This window comes from Trachypithecus francoisi, unplaced genomic scaffold (genome assembly GCF_009764315.1).
Source record: "Trachypithecus francoisi isolate TF-2019V2 unplaced genomic scaffold, Tfra_2.0 Lachesis_group8, whole genome shotgun sequence".
Lineage (NCBI taxonomy): Eukaryota > Metazoa > Chordata > Mammalia > Primates > Cercopithecidae > Trachypithecus > Trachypithecus francoisi.
The window spans coordinates 65064125-65083288 of record NW_022681473.1 but is presented as its reverse complement, the minus strand read 5'-3'; the positions used below and the strand labels follow the sequence as shown (position 1 = coordinate 65083288).

Sequence of the window (19164 nt, the reverse complement as noted above, 5' to 3'; positions counted from 1 at the left end):
ATATGTTCTTCCATTTGTTTGTGTCCTCTTTTATTTCACTGAGCGGTGGTTTGTAGTTCTCCTTGAAGACGTCCTTTATGTCCCTTGTAAGTTGGATTCCTAGGTATTTTATTCTCTTTGAAGCAATTGTGAATGGAAGTTCATTCATGATTTGGCTCTCTGTTACTGGTGTATAAGAATGCTTGTGATTTTTGCACATTAATTTTGTATCCTGAGACTTTGCTGAAGTTGCTTATCAGCTTAAGGAGATTTTGGGCTGAGACAATGGGGTTTTCTAAATATACAATCAAGTCATCTGCAAACAGGGACAATTTGACTTCTTCTTTTCCTAACTGAATACCCTTTGTTTCTTTCTCTTGCCTGATTGCCCTAGCCAGAACTTCCAACACTATGTTAAATAGGAGTGGTGAGAGAGGGCATCCCTGTCTTGTGCCAGTTTTCAAAGGGAATGCTTCCAGTTTTTGCCCATTATGATATTGGCTGTGGGTCTGTCATAAATAGCTCTTATCATTTTGAGATATGTTCCATCAATACCAAATTTATTGCGAGTTTTTAGCATGAAGAGCTGTTGAATTTTGTCAAAGGTCTTTTCTGCATCTATTGAGGTAATCATGTGGTTTTTGTCTTTGGTTCTGTTTATATGCTGGATTATGTTTATTGATTTGCGTATGTTGAACCAGCCTTGCATCCCAGGGATGAAGCCCACTTGATCATGGTGGATAAGCTTTTTGATGTGCTGCTGGATTCGGTTTGCCAGTATTTTATTGAGGATTTTTGCATCGATGTTCATCAGGGATATTAGTCTAAAATTCTCTATTTTTGTTGTGTCTCTCCCAGGCTTTGGTATCAGGATGATGTTGGCCTCATAAAATGAGTTAGGGAGGATCCCCTCTTTTTCTATTGATTGGAATAGTTTCAGAAGGAATGGTACCAGCTCCTCCTTGTACCTCCGGTAAAATTCGGCTGTGAATCCGTCTGGTCCTGGACTTTTTTTCGTTGGTAGGCTAAGAATTATTGACTCAATTTCAGAGCCTGCTATTGGTCTATTCAGGGATTCAACTTATTCCTGGTTTAGTCTTGGGAGAGTGTTTAAGTGTCCAGGTAATTATCCATTTCTTCTAGGTTTTCTAGTTTATTTGCGTAGAGGTGTTTATAGTATTCTCTGATGGTAGTTTGTATTTCTGTGGGATCGGTGGTGATATCCCCTTTATCATTTTTTATTGTGTCTATTTGATTCTTCTCTCTTTTCTTCTTTATTAGTCTTGCTTGTTGATCTTTTCAAAAAACCAGCTCTTGGATTCATTGATTTTTTGGAGGGTTTTTTGTGTCTCTATCTCCTTCAGTTCTGCTCTGATCTTAGTTATTTCTTGCCTTCTGCTAGCTTTTGAATGTGTTTGCTCTTGCTTCTCTAGTTCTTTTACTTGTGATGTTAGGGTATCAATTTTAGATCTTTCCAGCTTTCTCTTGTGGGCATTTAGTGCTATAAATTTCCCTCTACACACTGCTTTAAATGTGTCCCAGAGATTCTGGTACATCTTTGCTCTCATTGGTTTCAAAGAACATCTTTATTTCTGCCTTCATTTTGTTATGTACCCAGCAGTCATTCAGGAGCAGGTTGTTCAGTTTCCACGTAGTTGAGCGGTTTTGATTGATTTTCTTAGTCCTGAGTTCTAGTTTGATTGCACTGTGGTCTGAGAGACAGTTTGTTATAATTTTTGTTCTTTTACATTTGCTGAGGAGTGCTTTACTTTCAACTATGTGGTCAATTTTGGAATAAGTGTGATGCGGTGCTGAGAAGAATGTATATTCTGTTGATTTGGGGTGGAGAGTTCTGTAGATGTCTATTAGGTCTGCTTGGTGCAGAGTTGAGTTCAATTCCTGGATATCCTTGTTAACTTTCTGTCTCATTGATCTGTCTAATGTTGACAGTGGGGTGTTGAAGTCTCCCATTATTATTGTATGGGAGTCTAAGTCTCTTTGTAAGTCTCTAAGGACTTGCTTTATGAATCTGGGTGCTCCTGTATTGAGCGCATATATATTTGGGACAGTTAGCTCTTCCAGTTGAATTGATCCCTTCACCATCATGTAATGTGAGCCCGAGTAATTTATAAGGAAAAGAAGTTTATTTGGGTCACAGTTCTGCAAGCCGTATAAAAGTACGGCACCAGCATCTGCTCTTGCTGCTGAGTGCATCATGTTGCTTCCACTCATGGTGGAAGGCTAAGGGGAACTGGCAGGTGCAAAGGTCATGTGGTAAAAAAGTGGAAGCAGAAAGAGGGGAGGGAGATGTCAGATCTTGTTAAATAACTCTTGGAAGTAGGAGAGTAAGAACTCACTCATTACCATGAGAATGGCACCAAGCCATTCATGAAGGATCCACTCCCATGACCTAAACACTTCCCATTAGGCCTCAACTCCAACATTAGGGATCAAATTTCAACTAAGATTTAAAGAAGTCAAATATCCAAACCATAGCACGTCTTATCCCTGAGTTTAAAAGGAATGTGTCAATGTGTCTGTTTTACCACTAAGCATGATATTTATGCAATTTTCTAGTTTCTGTATAAATTTTATAATCTTTAGGAAGTTTTTCATCTATTCCTAGTTGCCAAGAGTTTTCAATATGAGGGGATATTATCGTTTATCAAGTCCTTTTGTGGCATCAAGTGAAGTAAGAGGTGAATCATACTGATAAGATTTTCTAATGCTGAGACATTCTTGCATTCCTTGAACAAAACCTACCTGGTCACAGTGTATTATTATTTTACCATGCTATCAATCTACTGTTATTTTCCTTAGGATTAGGTGAATAAGCAAGTGAATGAGTATTTATGTATGTATATATAAATGAGATGGTGTCTTGCTCTGTCACCCAGGCTGGAGTGCAGTAGCATGATCTTGGCTCACTACAATCTCAAACTCCTGGGCTCAAGCACTCCTCCCACCTGAGCTTCCCAAGTAGCTGGGACTATAGGTATGTGAGACTGGCTTAGTTTTCCTGTATTATCATTGCCTGGTTTTGGTATTAGACTAATAATACCTTCATAAATAAATCAAATAGCTTAAAACAGTATTATCCTAAGTAGTTTTTTACATGGTGGAAAATGTAAATGAACTTTCTCCTTTTCAAGAGAAATTAATACTCCATAAGACGTCAAATATTTAGAATTGAGTAATATAAGAATAGCCTTCTAACTAGTCTCCCTGCCTCCACTGTGGTTTCCTGCCCAATCAATCATCTATACTAGTATTTTGATTTTTCTAAAGCTCTTCAATAGCTTCCTATTGCCTAAAACAGTAGTACTCAATTACAGTCAGGTAAACGTATATCAAGATACTTTACTCACCAGAACTTTACAGTGTGAATGTGTGTCAAGCAAAACATGCTTTCTATACTCCCTCTCTAATTTTGATATACTGAAAATATGCTTAATGTGGATGTGGGTGGGGGAAATGTGTTTAAAAATAGCTCCCATGGCCAGACACAGTAGCTCATGCCTGTAAACCCAGCACTTTGAGAGGCTGAGGCAGGAGGATTGCTTGAGGCCAGGTGTTCAAGACCAACCTGGGCAATATAGTGGGATTCCCTCTCTATAAAAAATAAAAATAGCTGAGTGTGACAGTGTGCACCCGTGGTCCCAGCTACTCACTAGGCTGAGGCGGGAAGATCACTTGAACCCAGGAGGTCAAGGTTGCAGTGAACCAGGATTGCGTCACTGTACTCCACCCTGCGTGACAGAGTGAGACGCTGTCTCAAAAACAAAAGCAAACAAAAATAGCTCCCTCTACTGTTACCCAGAAGTAAAAGGAAACTAAAGGTACAATTCCCGAGCTAGGTATATAAGGTGTGTATATATAGGTATATAATTTTGCTCCAGTGATCTCTCTAGTCACCTCTTTCCCTGCTCCCCACCCTCATCATACATTATACAACTACAACTTCAACTCTACTCAAACTATAGCCAAGCTACTTGTAATTTCCAAAACAAACTTCACTGTTACACTCTTCAATGCCTGTGTGCTTACCTTTTCTTGGCATGCCTTCCCTGCTAATCCAACTTCTATTTAGTCTTAAAAACCATTTCAGATGTCCTCTCTTATGAAAGTTTCCTTGTAGACCCCTCATCTACCACAAGTTAATTACTCCTTCCTCTGCATTACCTTTGTATCTTGCTGCAAACTCATCTAACAATTGAGTGCTTATGAGTCAAGCACTTCACCAAGAACCTTACATCTTTTGTTGAATTTTCACAACCACCCTATTAACTAGGAGGTATTATACCCATTTATCTAAAATTCAGATAGATTAAGCTGCTTTGACATTCAAAACCTAGTCTGAGACAAAAGTTTCTTAAAATGTTTGCTGTATTTTTTGTATACATTATTACCCACTATATATGATAAACTTGACTAGTGGAGCAGCAACTACAATCACTAACCTATTGAATATAAATAAGGAATAAAAGGTTCAAAAATTAATCTTCTAGATATTTAAAGACTATCCTATAAAACAGCATAATTTTCTTCTAATAGTTACATCCCTTTGATAGTTCCACAAAAGTGGTTATAGATAAAAGTTTCCCAAGTGCTTTATGGTTGTTTGTTTCCGTTACTAAAGCCAAGGTATAAATGCTTTCTCTTGATAGATAATAGAACTTCTGGTGAATCTGGATTTGGGGGATTTCCCCTCCCAAACCACAAAACATTTAGATGGAAAAGGAGTTCTACTCAGGATCAAGGGTTTTATAGAATTATGGACAAGAAGGAACTTGGAAGAATACATTCACAATTAAATCCTTTCAGTGAAATGATGCTTGCTTTTCCTGTGCTGAGGACCTGGGTTGCTTTGTAATAGTCCTAATTTTTAGAATTTCTGCCTATGTGTGTCAAAAATAGGTCTCTATAGTTTTCTGCCCTGAATCTTTCCTCTTAGGCGGCATAAAAGCAGTCTTCAAAGAAATATGCACACTGGAGTCAGAACAAGTATGAGTTTCCATGCTGTCACTGGCTCTGTAACTTCTCTAAATTTCAGTCCTTATCTGCCTAATCTCACAGTATTACAGAAAAATTAAATGGGATAATCCACTTAAGCACTTAGCATAGTACCTGGCACAGAGTAAATGTTTAAAAAATGTGGCTGCTTTTTTTCTTATAGAAGGGCAGGCTTGGTGGCTCATGCCTGTAATTCTCAGCACTTTGCAAGGCCGAGGGAGGAAGAGTGCTTGAGGCCAGGAGTTTGACACCACACTGGGGAACACAGTGAGACCCTGTCTCTACAAAAAAATTAAAAATTAGCCGGGAATGGTGGTGCACACCTGTTGTCCTAGCTACTTGGAAGGCTGAGGTGGGAGGATCACTTGAGCCCAGGAGTTGAGGCTGTAGTGAGCTATGATTGTGCCACTGTACACTATCCTGGGTGACAAACTGAGATCCTGTCTTAAAAATACATACAAAAATACAACTGAAAGCAAATATTATGTCTTCCAAGTCTTTCTTTTCTTCAGGCAAACCCCTTTCAGTTCCTTCAACTGTTCCTTAAATGCTATTGTTTAAAGTATTCTCATCTTGATTGCTCTTCTCTTGACAAGTTTCAGTTTGCCAAACTTGTCAGATCCAGAAGTGAATATGACCTTTTTCCTTGAAAATAGTTTCCAATAAAAGAAAAAACAATCTTTAAATTATGAAAGTAATAAACATTTAACTGAAAACCTAGAAAATAGAAAGATGGAAGAAAATTACTCATAAGCCTAGAAGTTCATGTCCAGCCTGGGCAACATAGCAAGATTCTGTCTCTTAAAAAATAAATACATACATAAAATTTTTTGAGCGTACAATATGTGCTGGGCATAACAAGCCATGGAATTTGCCTCCAAAAAACTTTGCAATCTATTTGCGAAGTAAATGACTAAAGCTATGATTTGAAATGTGGCTAGCCCAAACTGAGATGTGCTGTAAGTATAAAATTTTCAAATTTACAGTATAAAAATAGATGTAAATATCTCAATAATAATTTTTATATTGATTAGGTAATCAATATAATTACTTCCACACGTTGAAGTGATATTGTGGATACAATAGTTAAATATATATACATTAAAATTAATTTGTTTCTTTTTATCTATTTAAAGTGTCTACCAAGAAATTTAAAATGATATATGTGGCTTGCACAGTATTTCTATTGGACAGTACTGGTCCAGACATGAGAAAACCTGGTACTTACGGACAAGTCAGACAATTTATCCTACAGTAAGAGAAAAAAGTAGCAAACAAAACAAGGGCCAAATCAGCTAATTAGCAGTTGAATATGTGCCTATGTTTAAAGAACTGTTTCAAGCCATTTGGGGAAAAAAAGAAAAAGACAGAAGTTATCCCTATTTTCAAGGAATTCATAGTCTAAAAGAAGAGACAAGATGAGATTTAAACTTAACCCCAATAATCCCCGCTGCCAGGAACAAAGTGCTATGTTCAGGGACTTCCTCAACTCCACAGCCATCTGGCTCCAGGTGTCTAGTGCTGCATTCCCACTTGCTCTCATTTTCTGTCCTTCAGGCTCTCTAGTGGTAACCAGAGGATGCGTATCTGCTTGACACACACACAAGATGACAACTTCATTTTAAACACAGATGTTGCTAGTATCTCACTTAGCAGTATCTCTCCTTGCACATGGGCTGTCCCACCCCAGAGTCAAGGGTATTAGGAAGCTCTATAATTGACAGCATTCACACAGACACATATCTTCTACTCTAGACCACAGTATCATTAGCCAAATATTATTTACTTCCTTGTAGCTAACAAGCACCATTAAAATATAAAGAATCATTTCAAAAAGGAAGAAACATTTTCCAAATTGTTATGAGGTACCTCCATGTGCAAAGTATTACATAGGCTCTATATGGAAGACAAAGTGATAGACATTATCTAAAGCACCTAAATAAAATGTCTGCTTCTCTACATAAAATGAAGAGTTGGGCTAGTCAAATTCATCTAGAAGTAAACAATGATTGCACTATGGAAGTTTACACAAATTGGGTTATTCTTGTCATATCCCATTAAAACAGAGTTGAGAGGCTAAGGAGAAAAAGCACTCAGGGCACATGACATTGCTGCAAGAATGTAAGTGATTCTCTGCAAGCCTGGCTGCTGAAACTGCCTGCTAAAATATGAAACCAGTTTTATCTAATAGCTACTGAAACAACCTGCTGTGACCCTAAGACTAGTTTTACTCATCGCAGTTACTTATCTAACAGAACTTGCCAGCTTCCGAAACATTTTTTTTTAACATTTTTAAATTTCTCTTTCACATTTTCCTTCACTCCCTATCTTTTCTTTTTCTCCCCTAACCTTTACTAGTGCCAATGAACTTTTTCAAAGAACAATACATAACATTTCTTCTTTTTATAAAACCTCCAACCTTCTCTTTGTTCTTCAGACATACTGAAGAACATACCACCCAGTCTGTGTGTATGCCTGGAATAGCAATTCTTGCTTCCCAAATAGAACGTGTTAACTTCCAAGATTTGTCCCTATACTTTAATTACTTCAAAAGTGCTAACATTAACTTGTACTATCAACAACCTACTTACCGTGAACACAGCCCAAGAAAGGGCAGAATGACCTCCTCCATGCAGAAGGAGCAGGACTGGACCCTCTGAACCACTCTTGTAAACTCGAAAAGTGTATGAATAGTTAAAGATAAAACATCTATGTTTTTGCTTACTGAAGTTTTTCATTATTTAATCACAGTAATACTGCTAGAAACTTACATGCAAAACTGCAGACTGCCAAATGTAAGAGATGTAAGTAGACATTTCTGAGACACCAACCCTCTGAAGCATGAAGCCCATGTGACCATTTTGTTCAATGAAAAAAATATATATAGTCCCTTTGCCCTCGTGAGGACATAGCCCCTGGATTCTAGAAACCAAACTAGTTCAACTCACTTGACTCATGAAACCTTCCCCTGGGCCCCTAAGACAGTTTATCAGTTTCAAGAATTTAATTCTTAATCCCTTCTCCACGCATCACGCATTAGACAATTACAGCCAAGAAAGATACTGGCATGGACTTACAGGCAATATTCCATAAAGAGCAAGTGAGGAATAAGGTGAAATAAGTAGCAGGAATAAAGAACATTTTAGAAACTACACAAGTCTTTTAACTTAGATAACATCATAAGCTCACTAAAGAATAAGCCATTTTGCAAAGGATATATCCTTGCCAGTTTCATTCTCTACTTCTACATCTTCCATGGACTCAAAATACTGACTCCAAGGAACAGGGGAAAAGTCCCGCTTTCTTCCAGGGCTGAGGAAAAAAAAAGAGAGAGACATTTCAAGAAAAATTATGCATAAAGACATAAAATCTTGGTCAATAAACGCTAAATGTAAGTCGGTAATGAAAACAGCAAAGGTATTTTCTCTTAAAAATATAAAGAATTCATCACAAAGTATCATATTAAACATGCATTTAAATAAGAATGTATTTAATGTATTGTATTACATACTAATGTAAGTGCATTTAAATAAGTATTTTAAAATGTATTTAAATCCAAACATAGATTTAAGAGTAAAAATTTTAGGATTTTGGCCGGGCGCGGTGGCTCAAGCCTGTAATCCCAGCACTTTGGGAGGCCGAGACGGGCGGATCACGAGGTCAGGAGATCGAGACCATCCTGTCTAACACGGTGAAAACCCCGTCTCTACTAAAAATACAAAAAACTAGCAGGGCGAGGTGGCGGCGCCTGTAATCCCAGCTACTCAGGAGGCTGAGGCAGGAGAATGGCGTAAACCCGGGAGGCGGAGCTTACAGTGAGCTGAGATCTGGCCACTGCACTCCAGCCTGGGTGACAGAGCGAGACTCCGTCTCAAAAAAAAAAAAAAAAAATTTTAGGATTTTTCAAAATTCTTTAGTATATTTTAATCACAAATAAATTCTGTGTTCATATACACACAAAACCTGCTCATTTTTCACCTTGCTGATTTTAGTATCATTCCTCCCTCAGTCAATAGTCAATAGTCTTGGTCACTATTACTCCTTTACACATTTAATTCTCCATACTCTTTCATGCTTTCTTGTCATTCCCAAACAATCTCCAATGTCATTCCCAATACAACCTCCATGGAAGGCAAACTGACAATATCAATACCTTGAACTTACAGGAATTTATCTGAAGAACTGCTCACACAGAAGTGAAATGACTTAAGTATTCAATGCAACATCGTTTGTAATAGAGAAAAGTTGGAAAAAATCTAATATCCCTCAATAGGGGAAATGATAAAAATAAATTATAGTAGATAGAAAAATATTAGTTAGTTGTAAAAATGAATATATTAATAAAAGTCTTTATATATGAATATATAATTCCAAGATTCATATATATAACTCCAAGATGAACACGATATGCGTGCTATCACTTGGGTAAAATTGTGAAATATATGTTAACCGTTTATGTATGTTTTCAACATCTCTGGAAGGATATTGATATAACATTTATGGTATCTTGGAAAGGAAAGTATGATTGGGAAATGAGAGGAAAAATTTTCAATCTCTGTTCCTTACTATCCTTTTATTTTTGATCATGTATTACTAAAAAACGAAAAATTATTCTAAAACAAAATAAATCAGTAAGTGTCTATTCACAATTTATGTCGTCAACCTTGGATGGAATACAAGAAAGAAATTTCAAGCTGTCCCCAATTTCCAACCTATTCTTCTTCCTGGTAATGGAGGAAATTCAGAATTCTATCAGCAGCAAAACATTACCTCCTGCCAGACATGTTCCTGAATATGCTATGGGGCTGATTGGAGAATATCTACAAAGTATGATACAAAGCTCCTTTTAAAAACTTAATATAAAAGCTCCTGGTTGACTATTATACTGGAGAAAAACTACAACAGAGCAGAGAGGTAGCAAGGGATCTATTCTTTCTAAAGTGAAACATTTATTGAATGTCTACTCTGTTCTAGGCATTGAACCAGGTCAGTATTTCTGAATCTAACAATGAAATCACCTGGAGAACTTTATACCCATGCTTGGGTCTCACCTCTAGAAACATATTTAAGTGGTCTGTGTCATGGCCTGAGCACTGAGGATTTTTACAGTTCCCCATGTTAAGAGAGAGGCACTATAAATACAACGATAGAGGACATGATTTGGAATGAAAGAGGAGTTCAAATTCCTTATAGTTCCTACCATTTCTCTACAAGTTCCTAACATATTATGAACTTGGTCAAATTATTCTGCCTTGGATTGCAGAGACTGAATAAAATTACTTTTAAAGAATCTAATACATCTAGCATTTGACAATTGCTCAGTAAATGGATAATCCTATCTTCTGAAATAAAAATGACATTGTGAAGTAAACAGCAACTTCAGCCTGGACCTGCTTTTTTTCCTTTTCTGGTTGCACTTGAAATCCTACGGGAAAACTAAAAGCAGAATTTATAATTCTACTTACTCACAAGTTACTCACAAATCTAACTATCCTACACTAATTTGATTATAATGATAACATGGCATGTCAAACATGTTATAATGGATTCTAAGGATCCATGGATGAATTCTAATATCTGGACCTAGGAAATCATCATAGTAATAGTATATAATATTCACTAGGCACAAACAAGTCACTGTGCCAAATACTTCACAGACATGATTCCATTTGACCCTTGCAAAACTTTTTATGCCCATTTAACAGACAAAAAAACAGATTTAGACATAAAGGTAACTTGCCAAGGCCACAAAACTATTATATGGTAGTGACAAAATTCAAATCCAGTTCTACCACTCTCTCTCCAAAGCCTCTGCTCTTTACTCCAATGCTGTATCACTTCTTTCATCCTTTTATCTTCTCATGCTGTCATTTATGCTTCTGAAAAGTAGTAAGGCTTAAGTGCACATTATTAGAGGTTTTCTTTTTGTAGTCTAAATATAGCTGACTCTGCCAAAGCCAAAGAACCTTTACAAGTTAGCCAGGTACCAGTTAAAGAAAAATTACTTCCTATAAATAGAAATTATTCACAGGAGAACACCCTTCACTTCTAATTTCCTTCATTTAAAAAACCAAAAAACAAAAAAGGCCTGTAGTCCCTACTACTCAGGAGAGACTAGGGTGGGAAGATAACTTGAGCCCAGGAGTTCTAATCCAGCCTGGGCAACAAGTGAGGCCTCATCTCTTAAAAAATAATAATAAATAATAATAATAATGATAAAAAAACAGGTTCCAGGGACTACCCAACTTTTTCTACCAAACGAGTAATTCCCATTTATTTAAGGAATCAATAATTCTCCATCTCCAAAGGTTGCTCCTACTCCTACAGAGATTTTCTAGCATACCCCTAACAACTTCTTTTAAACACATAATTGGGCCAGGCATGGTGGCTCACACCTGTAATCCCAGCACTCTGGGGGACTGAGGTGGGCAGATCACCTGATGTCAGGAGTTCGAGACCAGCCTGGCCAATGTGGCAGAAGCCCGTCTCTACTAAAAATACAAAAATTAGCCGGGCATGGTGGCACATGCCTGTAGTCTCAGCTACTCAGGAGGGCCAAAGCAGGGGAATCACTTGAACCCGGGAGGCAGAGGTTGCAGTGAGCCAAAATCGTGCCACTGCACTCCAGCCTGGGTGACAGAGTGAGACTTCATCTATACACACACACACACACACACACACACAACACACACACACAAAACATGATTGTTTATAAACTAGAAGATTTCAATTAATTTTGTAACTAATATTAGTCATTACATAGGTGGCAAGAATCTTACATTATTTTTGTATTTTAGTCAGAATAGAATATTGTGAATTTTAGGGATATAGTTTAGATTGATTTTTAAAAATAGCTTTAGATTCTTATTTTATGCCTAGATACTTTATAGTCATTATAGTTTGCATAAGCCTTTTTTTATTATAATTTTTAGATTAATTACTAACTTTTTCCTCCCATGGGGTCATAATGAAAGAATTATAAAGCAGTGAAAGAACTTTCAAAAGCATACCAAGGTTAAGTTACTGATATGGTTTGGCTATGTCCTTACCCAATCTCATGTTGAGTTGTAGCTCCCATAATTCCATGTGTTGTGGAAGGGACCTGGTGGGAGATAACTGAATCATGGGGGCAGTTTCCCCTATACTGTTCTCATGGTAGTGAATGAGCCTCACGAGCTCTGATGGCTTTATAAGGGGAAACCCCTTTCACCTGGGTCTCAATTCTCTTGTCTGCCACCATGTAGGACGTGCCTATTTCCTTCCACCATGATTGTGACGCCTCCCCAGCCACATGGAACTGTGAGTCCATTAAACCTCTTTTTCTTTATAAATTACCCAGTCTTGGACATGTCTTTATCAGCAGCGTAAAACAGACTGATATAGTTACATTTTAAAAGGAAGAATTTATTGCTGGGTGTGGTGGTGCACCCCTGTAGTCCCAGCTACTTGGGAGACTGAGACAGGATGATCACTTAAGCTGTGGAGTTCAAGGCTGTAGTGCACTACTATCACACTACAGTGTGATAGAGTACAGTGAATAGCCACTGTACTCTAATCCGGGCAAAACCGTGAGACCCTGTCTCTCTCTCTCAAAAAAATGATTAATTCATTCAAAAAATATTTACTAAGAACCTATTAAATGTATAAGGCTGGAACTGACATAGGATAATGGGAGATGCTGGGATAATTATAAAACTAGAGAGACAACGCATCTGCTGTCAAGAAGTTAGTATTAAGTACGTAAATATCTAACAAAATGTACAAAGAGTTAAATATCCTAAGAAGTATAGCTAAAGTGCATTGAATGTTCAAAGGAGAAAAGAAAGATTACTTCCAGCTTGGAGAATAAAGGCAGGCTTTAAAAACAGCACACAGACACACTTAAGCTAGGCACTGAAGGACAGAAAGAATCTGCGCTGATGGAAATAGGGAGGGAGAAAGGGATAAGACCTTTCAGGCAGATAAGGAGCCAGCCTGCTGCCTGTCAGAAGGAACACTGAAAACAACAACAGAATGAGGTGGGAATAATACAGCATTTTTGAAATGCCAAAAGAAGGTGACACAATTAGATAGTGGAAAAAGAATGTTAGCTTAATAAAATGGGGGATATATGTTCTTTTTCCGGTTATTTGTATGTGTGTGATTTTTTTGGAGGGGCCCAACAGTCATGGATGATATCATAGAAAATGAACAGCCAGTCTATAGCCATAACACCCTGAATGCGCCCGATCTCATCTGATCTCAGAAGCTAAGCAGGGTCGAGCCTGGTTAGTACTTGGATGGGAGAAAATGAAGAGCCAGGCTGGACACGGTGGCTCATGCCTGTAATCCCAGCACTTTGGAGGTCAAGGGGGGAGGATCGCTTGAGCTCAGGAGATCGAGGCCAGCCTGGACAACACAACAAGACCTCGTCTCTACTAAAACTAAAAAAAAATTAGGTAGGCATGGTAGTGCGCGCCTGTGGTTCTAGTTACTCAGGAGGCTGAGGCAGGAAGATGATTTGAGCCCAGGAGATCAAGGATGCAGTGAGCTGTGATCACACCACTGCATTCCAGCCTGGGTGACAGGGTGAAACCGTGTCTCCAAAAAGCAAACAAACAAAAAAAGAAAATGAAGAGTCAATAAAATGTAGGGACAAAAGTCTTTCAGAAAGATCAATCTGGTTACAGGCACAAGATGGACTTGATTTTGGGAAAAAATATGTTGCAATAACCTGGCTAGAAAAGGATGGGATCAGTTAATAGGGTTGACAAAGAAAAAAGAGAAAAGAACGGGAGACTTAACTGGCAATGGAATTAAAAGTAAGAAAACACAGAATGACCTTTCAAAGGCAAGGAACAAATCTTGGGAATGTTCAAGATACGAAAGATGACTGACAGCAGAATCAAAGTCAATTTTAAACTTTTGAATACAGAAACGAATAATTAAGTCCTACAATTTATAAATAAAAATCTACTCTGGTAGGTAACTGTATAATTTTTTTTACATTAGAATAGAATTTATTTCAAACCTAACAAAATAAATAATTTCCTCCCACCTCCTATTGCCAAAGGAAGAAGTTTGCAGAGAGGAGACAAAGCGGTGCTGTGAAAGACACAAAGGAAATATGGTGTTTGCCTGAGTCACATGAATCAAATGTGTTTATGGACCTTTTGCTATTGTCACAGACCATGTTCAGAATTTAATGAAAGCTATCAACCCTCAATCCAGAAAAAAATGCATGCACATTTATTCTGCATATAATTCCACTGGCTTCAAGATACCTATCTATGAATCCCAAATTAAGAACGCTTAGCCTATAATTTGACCTTAACAACCTATTTCCAGCAGAAAGAGAAAAAGAATGAGGAGATACTGCATTCTTATTAGTTCCTAAATCTGAATTCATTTTCCATTTGCTACCAACTAAAGGTTTATTTTCACAACCCAGTTCCGCCTTTATTAAACTATGGGACCCTGGGCAGTCACTTTACTTCTGTAAGCCTGAGTTTCTTCATGTCAGGGAATTATAGTACCCATTTTATAGGTGTTATTATGAGGATCAAAGATGTCCTTTCATCTCTTGGTTACTCTCAAATTAGTCTGTGCTATTTATCATAAAACTAATCATTTTCTAAAATTATCTTATTCCCATATTTGTTATTATCCTCCAGTCACCCCAACTAATTCACCACTAATGTGAGATCCATTAGAACAAGAAGGTTCTCCATTACTTCACTGATGTATTCCCAGCCCAGAGTCTGATACACATCAATGACTAATATCTGTTGACAGTCTGAAACTAATTAATGTGCATAAAGCACTTAGCTTGGTTTCTCAATAAATATTTATTACCATTATTAAATAGCTTTGAGGTTAATAATCCTTACTTAATCCTTATAAACTTTCTAGTAAAAGCAAATGGGATACTACATCAATCAAGACTGTGGTACAGGTATAAGAACAGACATAGAGATCATCTAAATAGAATCAAAAGTCCAGAAATAAACTAGTATTTATAGTCAATTTGTCAGAGGCATTTGAACCATGGCGACTCCATTTTTTTTTTTTTTTTTTGAGACGGAGTCTCGTGCTGTCGCCCAGGCTGGAGTGCAGTGGCCGGATCTCAGCTCACTGTAAGCTCCGCCTCCCGGGTTTACGCCATTCTCCTGCCTCAGCCTCCCGAGTAGCTGGGACTACAGGCGTCCGCCACCTCGCCTGGCTAGTTTTTTGTATTTTTTTAGTAGAGACAGGGTTTCACCGTGTTAGCCAGGATGGTCTCGATCTCCTGACCTCGTGATCCGCCCGTCTCGGCCTCCCAAAGTGCTGGGATTACAGGCTTGAGCCACCGCGCCCGGCCGGCGACTCCATTTTGAGTGAGGGCTAGGAAAATGAGGCTGGAACTTGCTGGGCTGCATTCTCAGAAAGTTAGGCATTCCTAGCCTCTAGGTGTTTATGGTTAAGGGAACAAATTAATAACATTTACTAAACAGATCCACACTTGGGAGCTTCCAGCTATCCTGATATCTGGAGAACAAAGGCATTCCTAATTTTGCTTTAAAGTTAATAATATCGACTCTTGCAAAAATATAGTAATTAAGAAATTAATCCTTTATCACAAACCCTTGTAGCAGAACACATCTCTCCATATATACAAGCATTATATCTAGAGTGGATGCATTCCTCCTCTTACTTTCGGGAACGTCTACTCTCTCTATGGAGTAGCTGTTCTTTCACCACTTTACTTTCTCAATAAACTTGCTTTTACTTTGCACTGTGGACTTGCCCTGAATTCTTTCTTGAGCAAGATCCAAGAACCCTCTCTTGGGGTCTGGATCGGGACCTCTTTCCTGTAACAAACTGATTTTCAACAAAGGGGCCAAGATCAATTCAATGGGGGAAATGATACTGGGACAACTGGATATCCACATGCAAACGTACAAATCCAGACCCCTTCCTCACACCATATACATAATTAACTCAAAGTGTATCATAAACCTAAATAGAAGAGCAAAAACTATAAAACTCTGAGAAGAAAAAAACAAGTAAAACTCTGTGATGTTGGATTAGGCAACAGTTTCTCAGATATAACACCCAAAGCAGAAGTGATAAAAAAGATACAGGACTTGAACTTCATTAAAATAAATACCTTTTCATTAAACTATACACCATTTTCATACTATGGCTACATACAGAGAGCAGTAAGCATAGTTTCATGGATAAGAACATGGGCTCTGAAGTCAGATTCTTTTAGTCTAAATTTCATTTCCAACTATGAGTTATGTGACTGTTGGCATTTCTTCAATTGTAAGCTTTGAAAAGTGATTACTAGTAAGTACTTCCTGTTAGTTATTATAGAAACATGGTTTATAGTTGAGCCACATGGTAGACCAATTGTACTCCTTGTACAACTTTTGGTTTTTTCCAGAATAATTGTCTTTTTAATTTTGTTTGCTTAGTTTTCTATTACAGTGTCACTAATTGTTTCCCAAAACCTTTTGATAGGCAAAAGACATTAATAGGCTTTTCCCTAAAGAGGAAACACAAACAGCCCATAAACATACGAAAAGGTTTCCAATTTAAGAGACATAAATTTAAAATTACAGTGAAGTATCCTATTTCACATCCATCATGTTTACAAAATACAGGAAGCCAGACATTAACAGGTATTAACAAGGAAACAGGGAAGGCTATTTGGAAAACAGTAAAGCATCACCTAATAAAATTAGACAAGTGTCCTTCAACTTGGTAATTTTACTTTACAAAGAACCTCCTGCACACAGGCATCAAAACACACATATAAGAATGTTTGTAGACACATGTCTATAAAAGCAAAGAATAACAAGCAAGCTAAATATGCATCACCAATAGAATACACAAACTGTGATGTATTGGGATAATAGAATATAGCATAGCAGTGAAAATAAATTTAAAAGTTACATGAATTTGAAAAATACTTAGAGAAAGAAATAAGCACAGAAGAATAAATCCTGTATAATTCCATTAATAATAATGTTCAAAAACAGGTAAAGCTAATTAATGTATTTTTAATATACACATGCACAAGTGGTAAAACAATAAAGAAAAGCCAGGCACTGATTATCATGCAATTCAATACCAGTTTGGGAAACAGAAATGCTCTCAAGGAGAGACAAACAGGTTTCTAAGGTGCTGATAACGTTTTACTTCATAAGCTAGGTGATGGACACATGAGAATTTATTATTTTTTGAACTGTACATTTATACTTTACTTTTCTGTATGAGTATTTCACAATTTTAAACAAAGAAAGCCTTTGAATTCTTCTGTAAAACTTCTCCTAATATTTGGTCATTCACATTAAATAATCTACCAGGTCTATTTTTCACTCAAATTTCCATTTCTGGCACCCTCCATTCATCTGCTCCAAATGGGACTGCCTGCTGTTTGATATGATGAACTGGTAACATTTTACTATCATCTCGGGAATTCTTCTTGCCTTTCACCTATGTTGAATCCCTAATCCCATATCCCATATTTTTCTTGTTATAGTCTCTTATTTTGATGAAACACATCCTCCATCAACTTCATGAGAAAGGGACATTAATTTTGAAACTTTGCATGTTAGAAAATAGTGTTCCCCATTTTCACACAATGACTGACAGTCTGCCTGAGTATAGACTTCTTATGTTAGGAACTGTTTCTGTCTATGGTAATTAATAGATCCAACTTGAGAAATATTGGCTTGGCCGGGCGTGGTGGCTCAAGCCTGTAATCCCAGCACTTTGGGAGGCCGAGACGGGTGGATCACGAGGTCAGGAGATCGAGACCATCCTGGCTAACATGGTGAAACCCCGTCTCTAATAAAAAATACAAAAAAACTAGCCGGGCGAGGTGGCGGGCGCCTGTAGTCCCAGCTACTCGGGAGGCTGAGGCAGGAGAATGGCGTGAACCCAGGAGGCGGAGCTTGCAGTGAGCTGAGATCCGGCCACTGCACTCCAGCCTGGGCAACAGAGCGAGACTCCATCTCAAAAAAAAAAAGAAAAAAAAAGAGAAATATTGGCTAAAATTATATGTAAGTGTATGTGTAAAAAATATATAGATGTTACATTTATACAATCATAGTGTATAATTATTAATTATATGTAACGATCTTATATATTGTAATTATATAGTCATTCATTCTTTTAAATGCATAGAATGAGCTGGCAAGAAAGTAAGGAACTGGGAAGACCCAGGCCAAAAGTTAAGTAGGGTGGAAACCCAGAGAGGCACTTAGACCATTAAATCTGGCTTTTATCTTGATGGCATTTGCCAACTGTCCGAACTTGAAGTTCTGCGGTTTCCTGGGGCACACAGAACAGGACACAAAGCCCAAGGTAGGAAGCCTTGCTGAGGAGCCCAGCAGGAAACCTTTCTCCCATCAAGCTGGGATCTCAAAGGATCATAAGCTCAGTGAAAGGTTGAAACAATTAACTTTCTGCTCCTTACCACAATCTCAGGATTAAATTTAACAACAACAACAACAAAAAAGCCTGTCTTAAAACTTGGCGTTGAGAAGAGAGAAGGAAGAAAAAACAAACATGGCTCTCAAACTGATATGGAGCTAAATACATATCATTTACATATCCCAAGAAGTTTCAAGATGAGAATGTAAAGTGGATCCAACTGGTAGTGCCCTCAGGACACCCAAGAGAAACAAAGGCAAATCCTCCTTGAAGAGTCAATCTTCATTCTAGGACTAAGAACTTTCACAAAGTTCCAAGGCAAATGACCATCTCACAATCAAAAAGCATAAAATATGTGAGGAAAGAGACCTGTAAAGAGTTCACATAAAGAAATTATCAAATACAATATAAAATAACTGCTTAATACATTTAAATGAACAGAAACTTGAAACAAGCTTCTAGAATGAAAAGAATTAAAATTAAAAAACAGTCGAGTTTAACTGATTAGACACAGTTAAGGAGAAGGGTAAACTAGTAGTGAATTTGTTCAGATACATCTAGATACATCTAGAATCCAAAATACAAACAGAAGATGGAAAATATAAAAGTTAAGACATATGAAGGGAAGAGTCAGTCAGTCTTAAATATGTCAAACTGAAGTTCTGAAAGGAAATAAGAGAGTGGAATAAAAGCAGTATTTGAAGAAGCCCTACGGGTCGAGTACCCCTTGTCCAAACTGCGTGGGACCAGAAGTGTTTCAAATTTCAG

The 19164-nt window shown here is 37.6% G+C and overlaps 1 protein-coding gene across 2 annotated transcripts in view; it reads right to left on the bottom strand.

Moving 5' to 3' along the window:
- The window catches only part of PPME1 (protein phosphatase methylesterase 1), an 84439-nt gene that overhangs the window by 41992 nt on the left and 23283 nt on the right, over window positions 1–19164 (bottom strand). For both annotated transcript variants that reach the window (XM_033203769.1, XM_033203770.1), the window contains exons 2-3: window positions 8211–8304; window positions 7584–7676 (exon numbers count right to left, since the gene is read on the bottom strand). In XM_033203769.1, the coding sequence (XP_033059660.1) occupies window positions 7584–7676; window positions 8211–8304 (187 nt within the window). The remainder of the gene's footprint in view (window positions 1–7583; window positions 7677–8210; window positions 8305–19164) is intronic.